The sequence below is a fragment of the Rhipicephalus sanguineus genome, chromosome 3 (assembly GCF_013339695.2).
Source record: "Rhipicephalus sanguineus isolate Rsan-2018 chromosome 3, BIME_Rsan_1.4, whole genome shotgun sequence".
In the NCBI taxonomy this organism is placed as follows: Eukaryota; Metazoa; Arthropoda; class Arachnida; order Ixodida; family Ixodidae; genus Rhipicephalus; species Rhipicephalus sanguineus.
The window spans coordinates 40,977,034-40,996,106 of NC_051178.1; the positions used below are offsets into that span (position 1 = coordinate 40,977,034).

The 19,073-nt window shown below is 47.6% G+C and overlaps 1 protein-coding gene across 1 annotated transcript in view; it reads left to right on the forward strand.

Moving 5' to 3' along the window:
• LOC119386577 (alkaline phosphatase) overlaps positions 1–19,073 on the forward strand; it is a 78,954-nt gene that overhangs the window by 14,597 nt on the left and 45,284 nt on the right. The window contains exons 2-3 of the mRNA XM_037653865.2: positions 3,851–4,185; positions 11,324–11,557. Coding sequence (XP_037509793.1) covers positions 3,851–4,185; positions 11,324–11,557 — 569 coding nt within the window. The remainder of the gene's footprint in view (positions 1–3,850; positions 4,186–11,323; positions 11,558–19,073) is intronic.

Sequence of the window (19,073 nt, forward strand, 5' to 3'; positions counted from 1 at the left end):
ACAAAAAACAGAGAGAAAGAGCAAGAAAAGAAAAAAAAAATCCACGCATCTCCACGAAGTGAATGATTACGAGTGGGCGAAGCTCTGGGTATCGTATGGGTGAGTAACCGTACGTTACCCGAGCGTTGTCCAAAGTAATGTAAATTGAGTGACATAAAGTGACATAAAGAGTCGACGACAAAGCCAGGTCCTAGGGTCCATAACGTCTACGTTGAAGTCGCCGACTAGTATAAAGGGTTTGTGATTGCAGGTGTTCTATGGTGTTGTCACAATTATGATTGATGTTCGTCTATTGTTAAACCTATTGTTAAAACCACGCATCTCCACGAAGTGAATCATGACGAGTGGGCGAGTACGTGTGTAAGCACGGAAACAGACGCCACATGGTCGGACATGCCTCGGCCTTAAGGTGCTTCACCCATAAAGATAAGGATAAATAATGAAGGCCCTCCCAGCTCCGCTCTTTCTTCAGTCTTGGCACCACTAGGGCGACGCTGACATAAGAATTTCACTGTTGCTAGTTTTATTCAGGTGGCTTAGTGACAGCAGTATCGTCTTGAGAACCGGTGTTCAGCCGACGTTCATTGTTTCGCACGGCGGTGTTCTATACCAGTATCTTGTATCTTAAGATAAACAATGCATTGCTGAATGTATCGGAAATACAGATACAGATACTCGTTTTGCGAGGCGAGACGTATGGCGATACAGACACAAGATACCCAGAGTATCTCAGGTAGTATCTTCGATAGTGCCCAGCACTGATACCCGGCGCCGCAGCACGCTAGACGCCGCCGATGGTCAAATTTCGTGTTTAGTGAGGTATATAACGCTTTCGCCTTAATAATATCTGGGGTTTTACGTGCCAAAACCACGATATAATAATGAAGGACGCCGTGGTGGAGGGCTCGGGAAATTTCGACCATCCGGTGTTCTTTAAAGGGGTATGATACCGTAAACGGGTTGTCTCGGTTTAAGTTTTATAATTCAGAAACTGTTTTATATTTTATTTTGAAAATTTGCGTGCTAAATAAGCAGTCTTGTGGCCTTCACTCGGTGTAATTTTGACCCTATAGCTTTCCTTGCTTTCTTTTTCTGTTGAGTACCAATTTTTAGACTGGTGTACAAAATTAAATGTATTCGCATTTTTAATGGAGGCGAAAATGCTTGCGGCCTGTGCACTTAGATTTAGGTGCACGTTGAAAAACACCGGAGGGTCAAAATTTCCGGACCCCTCCACTACGGCGTCTCTCATAATCATATCGCAATTTTTGGACGTTAAACTCCAGCAATGGTTAATATAAATGTACGTTTCCTCAAAAGTGAAAAGCAGTATGACCGTGAAATTTGGCACGCTTATTCCACATCATATTGGCCTTAATCCCTGCCTATAAGAACGGCCTCCTACATTTATCTCGAAAGAAAAACATTTTCTCCTTACTTGTCACGTGCCGTGAGAGAGACTTTCCAATTAATCTTGTTGATTTCTTAATGAAAGCTTAAACCCTGTTCAAACTTTTATATTCAGACTATTTGAAAGGCGTTTAGGTATTATCGGAGAAAATTTCAGCGCGATCGGTCGGATAGTTTTCTAAAAAAGGTACATCAAGTTTTGAAAATTTCAAAAAAAATTGATCGTAAGAAAAACACGCTTTTATGTTTCAAAACAGGCGCGGAACGTGTTCGCAACGTACAGCAGTGACTACGCTACAAAAGCATTTTGGTGGCAAAACTTGCAATCAAAGCGTATGAAATGGTAGGAAGTGAGTATAGTCAACCGATCTAGCCATAGTTATTATCAAAAAAATTTTTCAATGGCTTAGCTCGGCTGTGCCAGGATAACGTAACGTTAGCAATGGTTCAGCTGATTGTTCTTAGCTTTCCTGATTGTCTAGAATTAGCTTGATTATCATGCTTACTGCTGCTCCAATGACACACACAGGGTATACATATTATGTGGCACATGTATATTTATCTTGCCAGGCAACTATTTCGGGATCCGATGAGTTAAGCTTCTCCGCTCTTCTGCGCCGCTGAGCAGCATTTGCGTTCTCCTTCTCCATGGCTAAACCACAATGGCAAATGCCAGTCAGAGGCGCTATCAAGCGGCTCCAGTGCAGTGTTAGACGGCGACTGCACGCGAAGGTGAATAGCTGCGCGCGCGCCGGCGCCAGTACGTCTACCTCGGCTACGATGTCACTCCTCTGGAAAGCACACACCGGCGGCAGCGGCGGAGTGCGCGGGAGGTGCCGGCTCTGATGCGCCAGCTGTGTGACATCACTGATCCTCGCGCATGCGCATCACGGCTCTTGGGGAGCCACGCGAAACTGGCTAGACTAGGCCAGTGTAGCTAGCGCTACAAAACACATACACGCAGAAACAATGATGGAAAAGAGCCCGCGCATCCGTCAGGAGGCGCGGTCCGTGGCGCCATTTTTTAAATGGCTTGGAGCACTCCTACACGCTCGCCAATGCCCAATTTTGCTGCTCAGATTGTGCGTTATTTTTTAGTAATGAAATAAAGAAATCGCTCTATTGGTCGATCCATATGCCCCCTTAGCGTGGACTGAAAGTAAACGGGACTTAGAATAACAGAGAGCTGAGCGAGTTGGTATGTATTCATTCTAAAAAGACAGGGCGTGCAAACACGGACGCAGGAAAGAAGTCACGACACCACAAATGCCGACTAACAACTGAAGAGACGCGCAACGGCTGAAAAGAAAGAAGACGCGAAAACGTATCTGCGCATGCCCATGCAATAGGCGAACCTATCAATCCGGCACGCGTGGGGGTGCCTGAGGTTCGCTAAGAAACACTTCGCATTTAAAAGACGGCATAAGGGACCACGTGATAACAAAAAAACCTACATGAAAGCAAGCCTCAAGAAAAACTTATGCCATGTTGCCAGCTGCTGTGTTGTTTTTCTCATGGGACAAGCGCACACGTTAGAGCGCATTGGATGAGCAGAGAGGCGCCTTTACTCTTTCCTGTAAATATGAAAACAAAATGTACTATGTACTGAAAGTGCAACTAACGTTCACCTGGCCTCTCACTGAAATGATTCGGCTTTTGAGAGTGCACCGGCTTTTCGCCACGTTATTACCTCATCTGAACAACTTCTTTATGAAAAGAAGAAATACTTGAACTGTGAATCCCACGTGGTTTTTCTTCTCAGCATTTTGTTAGAATCAGGTTAATGGTCACATTTTAATTAAGTCAAGTTGTTTCCCTTGTGCAGGTGTTCTTATGCCAATAGTAACATCTTTTTTCTTTCGCACGAGATATCCGCCATAATATTATAATGCAAGAAACACCTTATTTTTGCGGAGAAGTGCTTTTCCTGCCGTCCAGTCACTCGATTTGGCACGCAGCAGTGAAATTGTAAAAAATCACGCCATCTCCCGCTAAAGGGGACCATGAGGCGAATGAAGCAGTGTTTCGGCATGTAGAGCCCGCGTTTCAGAGGTGGAGTGGTGAGGGGGAAAGGGGAGAGGGGGAATGGAGAGGGGAAGGGGATGTGGAGAGGGAGTGGGGAGAAGGTTTGCGCATGCGCAGTAAGGGTGGTCACGCCGCACACCACCACCGGATTGAACTCCGCTATAAAATGCTTCCCATCTAAAAGAAACGCACTTTAGATCAAAGACGACTAGGCGAGTAGGCCACTATAGCCTTATACGTGCGAGTTCTCAGTATCGTGAGAAACAGCACATGGATGCAAGCAAAACGTGGTCCATTTGAACAGAAAGTAGTGATTACATCGTGGTAAAGGATCAGGTGCGCCTACGGGAAAACAAGAAAATGGTACCAACGCAACACAATGAATGACTCCTTTTGCTTTGTTGCAAATGTGCAGCTGACAAGAACCACTGGTACAACGAGGGTGCCAAGGGCATCGGCGAGCGGCTAGAACGCCAGGCCAACAAGCGCCGTGCTCGCAACGTGGTGCTATTTCTGGGCGACGGCATGGGTATTTCCACGGTGACCGCGGCGCGCATCTACAAGGGCCAGCGGCTACACAAGCAGAGCGGCGAGGAGCAGCAGCTTTCGTGGGACAAGTTCCCGCACGTGTCCCTTTCCAAGACGTATGGGCTGGACGTGCAGACATCGGACTCGGCGAACACAGCCACCGCCTACCTCTGCGGCGTCAAGGCGAACGTCGAAACACTCGGAGTGGACTCTCGCATCAAGGTTCGTGCGCAATGCCCGCAGATGGGTCTGGAAAAGTTATCACTATATAAAGAGCTTCGTGGTGGCTTCACATATATATTCTTGTAGCAGAACGAGGGCACGCAGAGCCCTCATAGAGACACCAACACACCTGAGAATTCTTGTGGATTCTGGCATTCCTGCTGGGGCATGTTTACGCTCGCAGGCATATAAACATTACGTTAATGGTGCTCTGTCAGTCCGTGCATATGCAGAGAAGTCTGTGTGCGTTGTGACTTCGGTACTCCAGTATATGTTCGGCCAGAAGCATGGGGTCCTTTTTATAGAAACGCGCTGAGAGAAATATCGCAGGTCTGTAAACAGAATACGAACAACTATGATTAGAAAAATTTCTGACTTCTAATGAAGACGAAAATCGAACACCGTAGCTTAATATCGCCTTTTTTTTCTCGTTGGAGGGCCGGAATTTAACTCTTTCGTTACCGCGCCTATAGAACGTGGGTAACCGGTCACCAGAATGCGCCGAGCGAGAATGAAAAAATCCAGCGATTCTATCAACTAGTTGCACTATCTAGCACAATCTGTAAGCCAGGCCCGTAGACAAGAATTTTTTTCGGGGGGGGGGGGGGGGCACTTGCTGAAAGCCTTGACTATTTGAGAAAAACGCCTATTTTTATTATTTATTTTCGGTGAAACACCATGTATCATAAAAATACCGAAGGGGGGTGCCCCCCCTCTTTGGCTACGGGCCTGCTGTAAGCACTAATGTTCCGTTTCCTGTATGGTTAGTTTTTTCCCGAGCGGCAGCGATATTTAACAGCAGCTGAAAGTAAGCGCTTCGCTTGGTTTGTTTGGGAAAATGGCAGACGAAACGGTAACGAGACCCTTTCAGAAATGTTGTTCTTTGGACGATTCTGTTGCGTCCGCAAGCTGTTTTCTGCTGTTTCTAGCGGAAGTGACTCTGAGGATGATGTCAAATCATGGAAATACAGTTCGAATGATTACTGAATTGGATACGGAAAGTAGAAGAGTAAGTCTGAAAATTAATATGCATAAAATTAAAGTAATATGGAACAATCTTGGCAGGCAACAGCGCTTTGCGATAGGTGGCGAGACATTGGAAGTTGTAAAGGAGTACGTTTACTTAGGGCAGGTAGTAACCGCGGAGCCGAACCATGAGAGTGAAATAACTAGAAGAATAAGGATAGGATGGGGCTCATTCGGCAAGCATTATCAAATCATGAATGGTAATCTACCACTATCACTCAAGAGGAAGGTATATAACAGCTGCATCTTACCGGTGCTTACCTACGGAGCAGAAACCTGGAGACTTACAAAGAGGGTTCAACTTAAATTGAGGACGACGCAGCGAGCGATGGCAAGGAAAATGATAGGTGTAACCTTAAGAGACAGGAAGAGAGCAGAGTGGGTCAGGGAACAAACGGGGGTTAAGGGTATCATAGTTGAAATCAAGAAGAAGAAATGGATATGGGCCGGGCACGTAGCACGTCGGCAGGATAACCGGTGGTCATTAAAGGTAACTGACTGGATTCCAAGAGATGGCAAACGCGTGAGGGGGAGACAGAAAATTAGGTGGGTAGATGAGATTAAGAAGTTTGTAGGCATAACGTGGCAGCAGAAAGCACAGGACCGGGTTGATTAGCAGAACATGGGAGAGGCCTTTGTCCTGCATTGGGCGTAGATAGGCTGATGATGTTGATGATGATGAGTTGGAATGATAAAAAAATTGGGGAGGGGCGAAGCATGAGTGTGCGCCGGTGTTTCCCACAGCAAAATCATTCCTAATGGGCAATGAGAGACAACAGAAAGGTTAGACACAGAGACCTGCAGTCCGCTTTTAATTAACGTGCACGTTGCGAATCTTTATTCTTCAACTACGCACAAGAGAAATCTCCCACCGGAATGACATTGCTGGTCAAGATCCACTTTCTATATATACACGGCAGCCAGTGAACAGTTGTGCAGCGCGAGCAGTCACTTTTTTACATCAAGAAACTCGCTAGCAGACGCTGCCTCAGTCGGCGTTGTCTCTCGCGGGCGAAGGCGCGTTCTCCTTCCTTGTGAGCTGGTAGTTCAGCGTTCATCGCAGAAAGAGCGTTTCCAGAGTCAACGCGCGCCTGTCGCCCTCTCTCGCCACACGGCGAGAGCTGAGGCGGTGGTGCCCTCTCTTGCGCTTAAGCAAATGAACAGGACACGATGATGCACGTCGACACGCCGGGACCCTAAGGTGCTTCGCCCCTAATACGTAGAACGAGCCCGGATCGTAGTCGAGTGTTGATCATTACGTTACGCTTTCTGGCACGCCGATTTCTTACTTCGATTGAAATGTCGTGCGGAAGTTGGCACTATAATATCCTCTATTTGTAGTGTCTCAACAGCATATGGTAAAGATTTGGTAACATGACCTTCAAGCACCAGAGAGTAATGTCCAACCCAACGAGGCTACCCGGGCGTGACCTCAGAGCAGGGCTGCGCAGTGGAGCGATAATGTGTCACAAGGAAAATCGGCGTTTTGGGCATCTTTTCACAGCGGAAGTAATAAACAGGATTTGTGTTAATAAAAATTAGTGTGCGTGGTTGCAAATCCTGTAGAATTAGTCTTGTGCCGAAGATGATTCTTAGAAAATGGTCACGGCCGCAGAGACGGAGAATTTCATTTGCCTGCTGATCTATATGGGCATGGTCGAGCTTCCACTACACCTCCCTAAAGCAAGTACGTTCAGAATATGTCCTACCGATTGACGAAACGGATAGAGAGAGAGAAATAAACGTTTATTTTCGAAACAGTGTTCCGAGCGATGCTCGGTATCACCCTATGGTGGGAGGGCTCCCTAGTCCAGGAACCCTCTGGCTTCAACTGTCCTCTTGGCCCTGATGACAAGTTGTCGCTGGTCTTCCAGGTCCTCGAGGGCGAGCTTGGCCTCCCACGTTTCGGTTGGGTGGTTGTCGTTCGTGTTTAGTGCTGGATTGACGTCCGTCTCCGGTTGCATATTGAGGTCTACATGACACAGGCATTCCAGGAGCAAATGTGCCAGGGTGTCCGGTACGCTGCAGAGCGGGCACATGAAGCTATGTTTCGTTGGATAGAGGCGGTGCATTAATATTCCATGTATGTGTGTGTTGCTTTGCAGGCGTCTGATGATCACGCTTTCTTCTTTAGTCAGTTTTGGATGTGGTGGAAGGTACACCCGTCGCTCCAGTCTGTAGTGTTGAAACGGAGAAAAAAAAATTAAAGGACACTTTGTAAATTCCGATGTGTGTTGGGCGAAAGCGTGTGGCCATTCGACTGACTATGCCATGGTGTCGGGGGAATTCGCATTCTTGGGGCGCTTCTCCGAACCGCTTGCCGTTTAATCATCACCGGGCCGCTTGGGAACCATCCGACCAACTCGACTGGACGCGGCGGCGCCGTTCAGCGGCTCCGCCGACGGACGCCGCCGCCGTGCTGCGCAACGGTTGCGTAACGCGCGTTGGAAGGAGCAACGCGCAACAGTTGCTATGCGCCGCTGTGCCATCACGTGATTTCTGATGGAGTGTGAGGGGGAGAGGGCACAGCTGGCACCGTTCCAGAGCACGGACGGACGAACGGACGCCACGAGTATGACATTAAAGGCTTTTGCCTTAGTACAAAAAAGTGCTAAGAGGACAAGCAACGTTACGACCGGAATGCCAGTCACTCGTAACGCCTGTTTTGCCCCGTGGCACACCAATCTTACGAGGAGAATCTTTTTTTCATATTAGAGCTATTTCGATAATGTCGATCATTGAAATGTGAAGACCTTATTGTAGCTTACAAGTTTAGAATAATTTTATTGCTTGCCGTGAAGCCATGCTTTAGGATGTTTTAGTGCCGTGTTGAGTACTATATTTTGGTATCAAATTTTTTTCTGTACCGTTATTTAGCATAATTTACTAAAATACCTATGGCTCAATAACAAATGTATTCCTCTTCTGAAGAATGTTTATTGTATTGCTGCGTTTGATAAATTTATGCAGAGAAAAAATATAACCTTGTAACCTGATCGAATAATGCAGATTTGACGGGGCAGACAAAAAAACAATTGTAACTCATACGCTTTTTGAGGTACATCATTCAAACTTTCCTGTAATATAGAAAATTGCTGAGCTAACATTTTGTATATCTCAGATTATTTTTGCTTTTTTGCATTGATGCTGAGAGCGTATCATGAAAAATGTTCTATGCAATGTCAGTAAATCTTGTATACATAAATGTTCTTCCATATTATACCATATTATAAATATTTCGATGTAATACCACTACAAAATACAGTGACTTAGCTTTATACTGATATATAATATTACCCTGTATCTATCATATTATTCATAAGACAAAAATATTGCTAAACATAAAGAATGTGGCCAATTTTCTCACGGTCACGACAGAGTTCAAAGCTTCCCGTTGTGGAATACAGACAGCACAAACAAAACTTAAATTTGGCTGAGTTCGTTGTCACTGAATAGGATACACAATTTAGGTACTGTGGGAAAGATGGCAAGGCAGGCATCGTGTTATTTTCTAAATACGAGCCGCAAACAGCAGGTAAAGATACGACGCGTACACGTGGTGTTTGGCGCTTTGACGTCGCCTCGGAGATGCTTCAGCGTCTTCTCACGTGCAGGTCGCACACGATGCTTCCGAAGTCGGGCATTTCTCCTGCGCGACTGCGGGAGAGCTGTAACGGTGGTGTTTTTTTGTGTTGTTTTAAACATCGCTGTACAACGTGGGAGCGTCCGCCGCGCTTATTAGCGCACGTGAGGATTTTTCAATAATGTTTTGTATTGATTCATCCATCTAGGCTTGCGAGCTTCTTAACGCTATAGCGTTAAAGAGCTCGTTTCGCAGAAATGACGGTGTCGGCGCAGTTCTTTGTGAGCAAAAAATCATGTTGTCCGTGACCGAAAAATCAAGAAAGGTGCACATAAAATACATAATAAAGAAACTTCGGTTCGAGTGAGAATCAAACCCAGGCCGTACGCGTGAAAAGGAGGTGTTCTGCTATAGAGCAACGATATTGCTTGAAACTGCTTCGGAAAAGAACACTATGTCAATGTCATTTCGTGGAAGGAGTCTCCTTAACGCATGTCATATTGCGTGGCAGAAGCGTAGAATCACGCCAGGCGTCAAAACATGTGAATTACGCAACGAGTGGGTGTTTTTTAAAGGCCCACCCTATTACAAAGCCGTGTTGCCTTACGGACGCGTAGTGGGCCCTTCGCTGATTCGCAAAAGGAAGAATTATGGCGTAGTGGGCACTTAACAACTGCACTTGCAGTAGGCATTCTAGGGATAGTTTGAAACGGCCAATGTTACGCGCACTGTCGTTAGTTTCCTTACGGCACGGTTGAGGCATGCACCGAGAACCGAAGCTAGGATAGCAGTTGAGAAGACGATGCGCATGGGGCCCGATCACGCCATCGCGTTCTACTCCTGAAGGCGAAGTTTAGGCGTCCTCCAAGTTTAATTTTATTTTCTTTTTTTTTATTGAAGCCAGCACTCGCATTTAGCGTATTTATTCGATTGTAACGCGATGGGTGACTTTTCACTGCGTCCTGGAAGAAAAAATAGTTATTTCGGTATTCGATTGTAACGCGCCGGTCAACCTTAGGTAGCAATAATCTGGCAAAACTTGCGTTACATTCGAGTAAATACAAATATTTATGCTCGGGGGCTGCACTATATCTACGCTAACTGAAAAGCTTTTCATACAGTGTGCAATTTTGTTAAAGTTTGATTTTAGGGGTATTCCAAGATATAGTGGCAATGTCTACTAAGATAAGATTGAGAACGCTATACCTAAGTGATACATATCACTTGCAAAGCTTCATCGAATAGGTGCGTTGCTATGTTCCTTTTACAGCGAAAGCTGTTATGAGATCATTTCACCGGCCGTTTTTGGCGCCGTAGTTGTCCGCCGCCGCCGCCGGTGTCCGTAACCAGTATCGCTCGAAATAAGAAAAAAAAACTAAATAAGAAAAAAATTCCAGGATGGAACGAGGTTCGAACCTGGGTCCTCTGCGTGGGAGCCCAGTATTCAACCTCTGAGCCATGCCGGTGCTTGAAACTGCTTTGCTAAAAGGTCCTATACAGGCTTCATGTCGGAAAGGAACCACATTAGCATATGCAATATAGCGTGGTAGAAGAGTAAAATAAGCACCAAGCGTAGCACAACGCGAATTCTGTAACCAGGCGTCACACAATGCGAATTGCGCAACGAGGCAGGTTGTTGAATGCTTCCAACCCATTACAAAGGACCCTGCCATAATTCTTCATCATCAGGCACGGCATCAACAAAGTGCGCATAATGCCTTACATGGGTTTAGCAGGTACCAACGCTCTCCGTAGAATGACAAAAAATGGCAGAGTGCCTGCTGGCCTACTTCTCAAAAATTACAATTATTTATAGCGTAGTGGGTTCCTCGCAAGTGCACTTGGATTGGTTGCCAAGGAAGCCCATAAGCGCATGATGCACTTCCTCTGGGTCTCAGTAAAATTACAATGATTTATAGCGTAGTGGGTTCCTCGCAAGGGCACTTGTATGGTTGCCAAGGAAGCCCATAAGCGTATGATCCATTTCCTCGGGGTCTCAGTAAAGTTCTTCGCTCCCCCCCCCCCCCCCCCCGTCTCTTTCCCACGTCAACGTATGTTATACAGCATGACGGGAGAGGGAAATAGCGACCGGGCGTCACCCAATGCAAATTAACATAACTGGTGGGCCGTTTAAAGATTCCAACCCATTACAAAGGGCTGAGCCATAATTCTTCATCGTCATCAGTCGTCGCGTGAACAAAGTGCACATAATGCCTTACAGACGTGTAGCTGGTGCCTCACTTCTCCGCAGAATGACGAATAATGGCTTAGTAGGTGCTTCCAAACTTCACAAAAATTGTGATTTATGGCGTAGTGGGTACCTTTCTAGTGTACTTGTATTGTAGCCCCAAGAGAGCTTAACGGGCTCTAGAAACGCCGCTCTTCCAGCTTTCGCTGTGACTGTGCTGCGGTTTTAGCGCAGGCCTGTCTAGTTTTTTGTTACTTCTTTATTATTATTATTTTCGTGTGCTGTTTGTATTTAGTGCAGTGTCGCGGATGAGGCAAATGCGCTATTTTGTCTCTTCACAGAGCGGCGTCTGCCACAGCGACAAAAGCACACACCTGCCGAGCATTATGCAGTGGGCGCAAGAGGCCGGCATGTGGACGGGCATTGTGACCACGTCTAAGGTCACGCACGCTACACCAGCTGGAAGCTACGCGCACTCGGGCCACCGCGACTGGGAGGCATCGGTACCCGAAGGGTGCCAGGCCGAGGACATCGCCTACCAGCTCGTCCATCGTAATCCCGGCACTGGGTTCAAGGTAAGGGCATCCATGTTATTCGCTACAAGACCGCTCACGGTATCGTGCGCACCGTGGCGAAAGACACGACTAGCAGATGACTACGAACTGCACTTCTACGCGCCACTTCGTACGTATACATTAATAACAAAACAAAACGCAAAGCACGCTACGACGTTGACACTGTCCACTGTTCATATGTTACTGTCTTAATTTTTTTGCATGTCGAATTATTTTTCTGCGGGGCAGTCGATACTCAACTTGAACAAAGAAGCGTCATATTGTTCTGGTAAATTAGAATACCGCCAAATGAAGCTTTAGATGGCTTTCCCGCAAACGAGAGTAGACAGAAGCATGAAGTCGCAACCGAGAAAGCAGATTGGTTGGTGACGACAGCCGCAATATTACGCTCTACGCTACGCTTCGTTCGGTACATCTTGCGAACTAGGCGGCAGTCCGCCCCGCAAAACCGTTGTCTCTGCACTTAGCTCCGGCTGCACGTCGCTTACAGCCACGGTGTAAGAATATTCAGGTGTTGACACTGCGCGCGCCTAAGCGGCCAGATAATGTTCGGTCATGGGTCCGTTGAACGGTGCGCCATCTAATGGCTCGAGGCGGAGAGCGCCCGCGAGTAGCCGAACCACGGTGGGGCTGCGTCATCGCCGCTGCGCTCGCCGTGCCCTCCCCTGTTACTCTCTCGATTTCGCCTCTCGACACCGCTTGGCGGATGCACATTATCCAGCAAAAGGCAAAGAAAAAATGCACGTTATCAGCAGCATGCGCGTTGCTATGGAGACCACTGCCCCGCTTTTCGTAGCGCCCTCTAAGACGGCGCCGATGAAACTGCAAGTCATCTGATAAGAACCCGAACATTATCTGGACGCGCGTGGATTGCGGTTTCCCATGCGTTGAGGGAAGAGTGTCATCACCTGAGTATATTCTTACACCGTGCTTACAGCCCAGGCGTGGCGGGTAAGAGGGCAGGTGTGCGGGGCCATGCATCTCCCATCGTCAGTTGCTGCTCTTCTGAAGATGGAGGCTCTCTCAGGCATTGTTTGTGGAGCTCTATGAATCTGCTCATCCTTTCATAATTTAGTCGTGATACGTTGATCGTGTGTTAACGCGATAACGTTCAAAAGCTCGTTTTGCAGAAATTCCGGCTTCGGCGTCGTTGGTTGTGAGCGAAAGGTCAGCGTTCTTCTTGAGCGAAAATTCGAGGTGATGCAAATAAATAAATAATGAAAAAATACTTGTTTGAGTTGGAATCGAACCGTGGACTTCTGCGTGGCAGGCAGATGTTTTACCACGGAATCCACGCCAGTGCTTAAAACTGTTCTAAAAAAAAAAAAAACCTATAATAATGTCGTGTAGTGGGGGGAGTCTCCTTAACGAATATAATATTCCGTGACAGAAACGTGCAATCGCACCAGGTCTCACCACGAATCGCAACAGGAATCGCACCATTGCGCTAGAAGTGGTTGGTTTAAAGGCCCACCAATCGCAAAGCTCACTGATGGCTGATGATCAGCCACGGCATCAGCAAAGTGCGTGTTGACTACGGACATGTAGTGCGTATTTCGCCTATTCGCAGAAGGAAGAATCATGTCGCAGCGGGTACTTCGCGACTGTGCTTGCATTGTAGATTCACTGAAGAAAGGCAGGTCACCGGCGTCAAGGTGATCACCGCGATTACGGGCACTCGCCAAACAACTCTTTCCTTAGGGAACGTCGTATATAGCTAAAGAAATATCTCGCAAGAGATCACTGTGTTCGTCTATCCCCGTCGGATGTATTCAGATCAGTTTATGAACACTCGCTAATGCTTGCCTGCATGCTTTTATGCATGCTCGTGGCAGCACAACGGCGCCGTCGATGTTCACAGTAGCAGGCAAAGCAGACAGACAGCATAAAATCCATTCGCTAGAAAAAAAAAATTAGAGCTTTACTTAGGGAGCTTTATTATTTATTTCTAAAAAATCTTCAACACAAAAGCCAAAGAAACAAATTCACCATCTCCCACTAGAGGGAACCATGTGGGGATGCGAAGGAGCGCATGCGTCGACTTAAAGTTCCGTTCATCACGGGCACCTTGCCCGATGTTAACGCGTCTTTGCATGTGGAGCACACCATGAATTCACTGTACTTGCTGTTGCTGTTACTCCTCCCGAACTCTTGTTAGAGCACGCCACGCGGGTTCATCGCGCGTCAGCAGAATCTCGTTCTCCGACGCCATCACGTGATTGCTGGGAGAGTGTAAGGCGGAGAGGCCACAGCGTCTTACCCAGCCCCTTACACAGGCCCGAACACGCTAGCGCGTGCCAGCACACGTGGTGTTGTCTGCCTTACGCCAAGCTGGGACAGTATACGGCAGCCCGGGCCCCTAGAGTGCTCTGCACGTATCATCATCAAGGCGGTCGAAGAACAAGAAGAAGAAGACTTCTCCCTGGCGCGAGCACGCGCTCAATATGTTACAGATGGCTATGGTGGATTTTAGAAAGCGGACGGTCGCCAATGGAACTACGGAAAAAGCCCAGCGCGAAAGCTGCTTCGCATCTAAATAATTGACAGGCCCGGTGGCTAACACTGAGGGGGGCACAGATGAAAGAGCATGGTGTCCTCGTCATTGCACAAACTTCACGTGACACGAATTATGCGCCTGATTACTCTTACGCCCTAACAGCATACTCTTATGCCTTAATAGAATATGGATTCATGCATTATATATTAAACGTTTATGCGCATGATTCGGGATGAACAGATAAAGAAAATGCTATAAATTTGTGCTACATACTAGGCTCCGCTTTGCAATTAAGCGTCTTCTTGCTTCGTTCGAATTTAGGCTTAGTTGCGTCAGGCTGATGGTCCAATAAGGATTTTCAATGGCGTGCACCTATGTAGTCGGTGGCTTTGAGCGCACAGTGAGCAGCAAGTGAAACGTGACACTCAGAGCGCGTGGCTGGCGGACGTTGTTGCGCCGCTGGCGAGCGTTCGTGAAAGCAAGCTGGTGTATTGTCGCATATACGCTTAGTGCGACAAGCTTGGTGACGAATGGAGGCTGCATCCAGCTGGCAGTCGTTTTCTTGCCTGATTTCTTTGGTTTCCGGCACTGTACTACTCATCAGGCATTTCGTTCGCTTTCTTTCTTATATCTGCAGTAGCATGTAGGCGCCTGCATTCACAGGCGACAGTATTCTTTGTATTTCAATACAGAGCTTTGTCTCTCTGCCCCACCGAACCGCTTTCTCGCCAACTGTGGTCACTGGATATGCGCCATTCTGTATGTGACGCTCTTCAAAGGCGAATAGAATAGTAATCCTCATCTGGGACTGTGCGCATTCTAGCATTCATTTCCGCATATCTATTCACATACGGTAGGAGCGGACCTTGCGGCGACACTCCAGAAGTTCGCAAATATGGAAAAACTTACAGGACGCTTGAGTAGAGTAGAACGCGATAACGTAATTGGGCCTCGTGCGCATCGCATTCTCAATCGCTAGCCTTGCTTCGGTTCTCGGTGCATGCCTCAACCGTGCTGTAACGAAACGAACGACTGTGCGCGTAACATTGGGCGTTTCAAAGTATCCTAGAATGCCTACTGCAAGTACAGTTGTCAAATGCTCACTACGCCATATTTCTTCCTTTTGCCAATCAGCGAAAAGCCCACTAGGCGTCCGTGAGGCAACAAGCGAACATACGCAGCTGCTCACTGTGACAAACGAGCGCTTAATTGGGCGCGCGTCGCCGATTTGACACGACGACATGAAATCCCGGTGCCGACCATACCCTCAACGAGTGCGCACCCCGGAAAAAAACAAATATCAAGACACCGCGAGCGCGCCTCCCCCCCCCCCCCCCCCCGCCCACCCGCTTGAAACGGCCGCCGACAATCAGCAGCCTCGAATCAAACCCCTGGCAAAGTCTGGAAATATCAAGAAAAAGAAAACATGATGTAGCACTGAGTGACGCCACCGCGAGTGGAACCGGCGAGAAGAATCTCGCTCTTTCCCTAGCTTTGGCTGTGCTGCACACCGAAGAAGACACTCGAAGCTTTTGGAACATGGGAGCGAGGAGATATAAACGTGCAGCGACGGGGAGTCCGTAGTAGGTCCGGAGATGATGGAGGTGTTGTTGAACTGAGAGTGGCTCGGTCGGCCAAAGAAGACGTGTTTTATGATGCAGTGCGGTGAGTCGATCTGGAAGAATCCGCTCGTGACGCCGTGTAAGCAGTGACAAGTTACGTGAGTGTCTCCTAGAAGAGAAACATTCGGCGACGGCGACGGAGGCAACCACGACGATCAGCGCTGCAGTTCGTGTGAGTGTTTCCTGGAAAAGAAGCATTCGAGCTACGTTCCAAGAATTATGGATTGAATACGTTTGGTGAATATTCAAGATTTGAAGTGTTACACCTTGTAATGCATGAGATTGCATTTGTAGCGCGCGATCTGTTTGTTTTGCTCCCGTTGTTTTAAACACGACCTAAGTTTTGCGAGTTTGATACCAGCCGAGTGTGCATGCTTGTGTGATACTTGTAGTGCCTTAAAAGAGAATATATCTTGTGTTACCCACTCTTGGCTCTGACTCGGTCTTTGGAGCACAACCGGTGTTTGCTGGCACACGAAAAGGACCTACTCTAAATTGTCCGTGCTTTCGTAGTGCGTTTCGGGGGGCCGATATACATCAGCCCTTGGAATCTTCCCGGCGATTGTGACGCCACGGGTGACACTCACTTTGTCGATGCTTTCGCAGCAGACGATGATTAAATATGTCCGAGCACATTGTAATGGGTGGGTCTTTAAAATGCCCACTCGTTGCGCAATCCGCCTCTTTCATTTTCTAGTGCTGCCCTCTGTCCTTTGGTAGGGGTTTGGTAGGGGCCGGGGCAACCGGTATTGTCAGAAGCAAAGCCTCCGAAGTGATGAGACGTTTCGCGGCTTTTCCGCTAGGGGGAGCGCATGCTAGGGGGCGCCTAGAGTTACTGTATATGCTACCTTTAGGTAGCATCTAAAGGTAGCATATACAGTAACTCTAGGGGCGCCGCGCAAAAGGCGGATTGACATATTTTGACACCTGGCGCGATTCTACGCTTCTGCCACGCAATATTACTTACGTTAAGCAGACTCCTTCCACTACATGACATTCGTACAGTGTTTTAACAGCGAAGCTGTTCAGCAAATCTTTCCTTGTCCGGCGAACCAAAACACTATCATCATCATACACGGGTATGTGCCACAGGAATTCGGGAAATCCCATTACTCACGACTGGTCCACTGAAAGTGAAGAAGGCAGCAGTTAGCCCAACAACGAATGGCTGCGAAGCGACGGCGGCGAGCCGAAGACCTCGAGTACGTTCAACGAGAGAATACTACGTAACGGGAAAGTCAACGGCGGCTGCGAGAAGACCCCGAAGCGATAGAAGGCCTACGCCAACGGCGACATGCCCGTGGATGAGAGGTGCGAACGCTTGGTTTCAGCGCGAGTTTCTGTCTCTGGAGTTTGGACACCCGTATCATGTATGTGACTGTCTGTGGCCTAACTCGAACCTCTCTGCGCTGAGAATCAAAGTATAAACAACCTAGCATCACATAGCTAAAGCCTAGCAATGGCCTAGAAACGACCTTCAGCACATAGCTAAGCCCTTGAAAGAACCTAGAAGCAACCTGATTAGTCTTCAGAATCGTCCAGCTACGCTGTTTCAGGCCTTGCGCGGCTTAGTGCAAGGTTCGCCATTTTTTTCTATTCCGAAGTAGTTGCAAGCAATAGCATGCCTCTGTGGTAGAACACCAGCTTGCCGCGCAGACGGCCTGGGTTCGATTCTCACTCAAACCGGGAGATTTTTATTATTTATTTTATTTGCATCTTTTTCGAAATTTTGGTCGCGGACAAGATGCTGAGGAACCAACAAGCCACTCACGCATTACGCAGTTCGGTGGTCCTTGAATTCGATACAATTGCGTCAACGATATCTTCACGCGAGATAGGCTGGCAAATGGATTTACCGCGAGGTGGGTTCTGTGGAGCATTTTTGTTTTGTTTTGTTTCGGTATTAAGAACGAGTCGATGTCATCTAGTGGGTAAGTAGATGTTTCATAAGTTTACGCGATTCAGGAGGCCTGCAGTAAAGAGAAGCCCCAGCATATGCCGAATTGCCACTGGCTGACATTTGCATGCAGAGCTGATCTTGGGAACAAATAGGCAAGAAAGAGGACGAAGAAAGGGCGTCGGTGTAGCTTAAATTGATAACGTGCCGTAATGCGTTACATGTACGTTTTACACCCAAGTGCGGCACCTTATGAATAACAGTTACCTTACAAGGCTGGTACGTCTTGTCAGCGACAGCCTTCTTGGTCTTTAAAGGTTCAGCTTTTGTGTAAGTTATCTAGTTCGTGTTCATTCTCTATGCTTAGTCATTTCCACATACATTTAGTATAGAAGGCCATCTTCTTCTCTGACACCATTCTTCTCGACCTCTACTAGCACTGACTGGCAGGGTTTGTCTTTTTCAAACGCACGCACTACGGCGCGGCTACTTCGAAGTCCCCTCATTGACTACAGACAAGCCGCATTCATGCACAGTGCTGGCGGGACGATTTGGCATCCGTCCGTCAAAACGTAATTACGATGTGTCGGAAGTCAGAGCCGTGCTTCACTGAAGAACGTGATTGTCGCCGTCCCATGTGGTACGCGGCATTAATCATTGTAATCATACAAAAGTGCAACGAGAATAGTGCGCCGAGGATCGCATCCGGCTCTCCTATTTACGTTCCCCGGATGTGCGCGCGACGGTATCTCCGGCATGAGCCATGCACTCGCAGTGAGAAGGCGACGCGTGACGCCGCTTCTAGGGCACGGCCGTCTCCGAATAAACTAACGAGTGTGCTACTCAATGTGTTCATAAGTTTTGTTCCCAAGTGCGTTTCGCCTATACGTGTACGCAGATTACGCGAAGCAGGTGTATTAGTAGTTTGTCCGCTGCGTTAGTGGCCTCTGGTATACCATCGCAGATTATTACAGTACAGCGAAGCATCGTGCCCGCCATGAGTTGATACTGTCGAAATTGATCGTAGTAAACTTTCTACGCTGCCATCACTGCTAAAGAAAACGTAGTTGCTGTACGATAGCGTTTTTGTTAGGCTGATGTTAGGCTGATCATGTGGCCAAGACCATGTATATGCGCGTCCATATTCCCCGGTTTAGTGATGCAGTCGTAGGATCCTTAAAGAGGCATTCACATTTACGTGCGTCAGCATGCAAACAGCTCCACTTGTTCAATTTCCTATGCGCCAGTAGCTCTTAACCAGTTAAGCAACATAGACTGTAATTGATAACACGAGCTGCGTTTTTATAAGGACTGAAAGAAACCAGCCCGAGGCTGCAAGGGAGTGTAATAAAGCAAGCTTTTATAACCGAGCTGTTAAGCGTTTCGTTATGCCGTTGCGTGTCGACCGATAATTACCACCATCTTGAACCTGCACGCGCTGCTGTCTTCGCCTCTTCCTCTTAATCATCTTCTTCTTAGCTCCTAGAACATGTGTGCCGA